We start from the raw sequence: 3,740 nt of genomic DNA, 5'->3' as shown, positions 1-3,740 counted from the left end.
GCAATACCTTTTAAGTGAGTGTCACCATGGTGACACTAAGACTTCGAAATCTCAGGTATGGAATAATACAGATAACACTTGTGCCATGTGTACATAGTACATAGCGTTGATAGTACACAACATTTACAGAATTTATATTGGGAAAATTTATCAAAACTTTTCAGCTTTAGAGTGTCACTCATCATTTCTCCCTTTCAGGGATGAAAAATATTTTCTGTATACGTTGCACGTATAATTCCTTTAGCACGTTACATTCGTTTCACTCATTTTCCATTCAGTCATTTATTCGAAATAAGTGTCTATTAGAATGTAATTGCGTCCTATTTCGCCCTGCAATTTGCACTTTTTATATGCCAGAGTTCTCGTATTTACTTATTTAAGTAAACCGCATATCATTGTATGCTTACAAACAATGGATATAGTTGACACTTATATTTCCGACAATATATGCAAACCGTGAGACCGTCTGTATACTGGGTGGATACTTATGATTGTTCATACAATAAATGCTAACCTTGAGAACCCCTTTACTACTGTCTAGTATGACTCTTCCCTGCAGAGGGCAGGAAGCACTAACATTGTCTATGATAAGTGGTAATGATGGATAACAATAACGTCATTTGTCTCAATGGTCCAGATGACCATAGAAAAATTGCCCAAGGTTAAGGCACATATGAAAATCCACAGATACAGTACTTTCTAGTAATTCTCTGGTAAACTTCCATCAGGACGACATTGCTTGAGCCCCAAAAACGGATTTGAGCGAAGCGAAAAATCTATTTTTGGGTGAGATAGCCATGTCGTCCTGATGGACCCGCCCTCCTTTTCTATAGAAAAGGCCTTGGCAGGATCCCTCCCGAAACTACTATATATGTAGCACCATCCTCAAGCTACATGGAATAACTGCCATCTTGAATATGGCACCATCTTGATACTCGATAGTAGTATGGGAAATAGGGTAACCTTGATAACGTCTCCCCTTACAAATTTCCCACTCTTCCCCCTCGATGCGAAAACACTATTCAGAGTGAAGATAGCTATGTGTCTTATCAAGATATACGTTTCCTGATTTATGCGATATCCTTAAGAAAAATTTTAAGGATATTTGCGCCAGAAGTTAGAATTCTGGATACCTAAAGGTAAATTCTCTGGGAATATCACTGTAGTTCATATATCCCTTGGAAGCTACTATTAGGAACCCTCCATCAGGATGACATGGCTATCTCACCCAAAAATACATATTTCGCTTCGCTCAAAATCCATTTCATATAACACAATTTATCTTTTAGATACTTCATTGGATTTTAAGACTTTGTCTTAAATGTAGAGTTAAAATAATGCTAACGGTCATTCTAATATATTCTTCATTATTTTCCTTCTTTTTTCAGTTTTTCATATTACTGTATTCTATTATGTAAACAAATGTATTACAATGTATTAGTTCTTCAATTATTTCTACCAAAGAGCATAATTAGAAAAAAAACATAATTATATAATTATCCATTATAATAATATTCCAACTTTTTAAATTTTCTACTTATTACCAGAAATTATGTGTATGTATGTATGTATGTATGTATGTATGTATGTATGTATGTATGTGTAAAATAACAAGAAAAAACTTCAGAAAAAATACGTAACAGGATGGACGAATTACGTTCGTAAAAGGAAATACATAGACTATCAAAAAAGTGTTGAAATCCTCTCTCTCTCTCTCTCTCTCTCTCTCTCTCTCTCTCTCTCTCTCTCTCTCTCTCTCTCTCTCTCTCTCTCTCTCTCTCTCTCTATTGTTAAATCAAATACAGTTACAATATAGAAAAAGACTCTCTCTCTCTCTCTCTCTCTCTCTCTCTCTCTCTCTCTCTCTCTCTCTCTCTCTCTCTCTCTCTCTCTCATTGCAAAATGAAATACATTATCCATCAGAAACGTGTTCGAATCAAGGTGAGTGAAAAGTTAAATCTGGAGAAGTCTCTCGTCTTCCCTCGTTCCCAAGACGTCCAGGACACGTTTGAAAGGACCAACTCCATCCACCTGATTTAAAAGACTCCCCAGACACTAATTAGTAATTGAATAACTCTAATTAAAGCCCGTAAATCTAATGGAAAAGGATTGTTGTTGTTATTGTTGTTGTTGTTGTTGTTGATATAATTATCGAGGAAAAAATGCTTACATAAAACTAACCTTCTGTTTATTAAATGTTATAAAAGCCTTTTCTAACTGTGTATCATTTATATCATATATTCTTCACTTTCAAAGAAAAACAATGAATTTTGTAATGACACTCAAATTTCAGGATTTAATTCAAATTTAAAACCCTATTTAAATTTTGAACAGGAATTCAAATCTTCTTTTAAGAAAAGGATTTAAGATACAATTTTCTTATTGCTCTGCATACCTTTTTTCATTCTTTTCAATCGATTGATTTTGTAAAGGATTCAAAAAATTATATATTCTTCATTTAGTTTGTGAGTCGACCTATACGAGAGGATTATATACTACAATGCTTTTAGAATAATATTTGTTAGAAGAACTCTAAATTATTATTATTATTGTCATTATCAAAATTATTATTATTATTATTATTATTATTATTATTATTTTTATTATTATTATTATTATTATTGCGGTTGTTGTTGCTGTTGTTGTTATTATTATTATTATTATTATTATTATTATTATTATTGCTGTTATTATTATTATTATTATTATTATTATTATTATTATTATTATTATTATTATTATTATTTTTACCGTCATTATTTTCAATAATATTATTATTATTATTATTATTATTATTATTAATATTATTCTTAAAATTATTATTATTATTATTATTATTATTATTATTATTATTATTGTTATTTTTAATTTCAATACTTTTATCGTTATTATTATTATTATTATTATTATTATCATTATTATTATTATTATTATTATTATTATTATTATTATTATTATTATTATTTTTAATTTTAATATTTTTATCATTATTACTATTATTATTATTATTATTATTATTATTATTATTATTATTATTATTATTGAGGCAGAATCGACAAAGTATAAGTGCTTTTATTATTATTATTATTATTATTATTATTATTATTATTATTATTTTGTCATTATTATTATTATTATTATTATTATTATTATTAGTAGTAGTAGTAGTAGTAGTAGTAGTAGTAGTAGTAGTAGTAGTAGTAGTAGTATATTTATTATTATTATCATTATAATTCATTATTTTTATTTTCATTATTATTATTATTATTAATATTATTATCAATATTACTATTATTATCATTGATGTAGCTGTTTTTGTTGTGGTTTTCAGGTAAACATGAAATTACCTCCATTTCAAAAATAATCACTTGACCTAAATGAAACGACACATGTTTATAAATACAGAAAATGTTTTTTTTTCTCTGACATTTCCAATAAGATTTATTATACTATATATTTGCTATTTGAAGTTTTCTCACTCATATACATCGCACAGAAACACCTGCATTTCTTTTGATTTCGACTCACGGTTGAACACTGGTCAGTTTTGAAGCATTTGTCAGTTCCAACATTCAGCTTTCCTGGTTCGCACCTGACAAGCTCTTGCTCTGAAGATATTAATAAGAGTTTGTGTAATATGAAGATATTACCAGAAGGCTGCCATGAAGTACAAGGGGCATCTGCTTCTGAGCTTCGAAGGAGATGGGAGCTGAAAATTACTGTTGCTTCTAAGCTGAGAG

At 29.0% G+C, this 3,740-nt stretch overlaps 1 protein-coding gene across 1 annotated transcript in view; it reads left to right on the top strand.

Annotated features, from left to right (window-relative positions):
- The first annotated feature begins 3,637 nt into the window (after positions 1-3,637).
- The window catches only part of LOC137635903 (mucin-2-like), an 8,119-nt gene continuing 8,016 nt past the window's right edge, over positions 3,638-3,740 (top strand). The window contains exon 1 of the mRNA XM_068368339.1: positions 3,638-3,740. This exon is cut by the window's right edge and continues 17 nt beyond it. Within this exon, the coding sequence (XP_068224440.1) occupies positions 3,638-3,740 (103 nt within the window).

Source organism: Palaemon carinicauda, unplaced genomic scaffold, assembly GCF_036898095.1.
Source record: "Palaemon carinicauda isolate YSFRI2023 unplaced genomic scaffold, ASM3689809v2 scaffold194, whole genome shotgun sequence".
NCBI lineage: Eukaryota > Metazoa > Arthropoda > Malacostraca > Decapoda > Palaemonidae > Palaemon > Palaemon carinicauda.
This window is presented reverse-complemented; position numbering and strand designations above follow the sequence as displayed.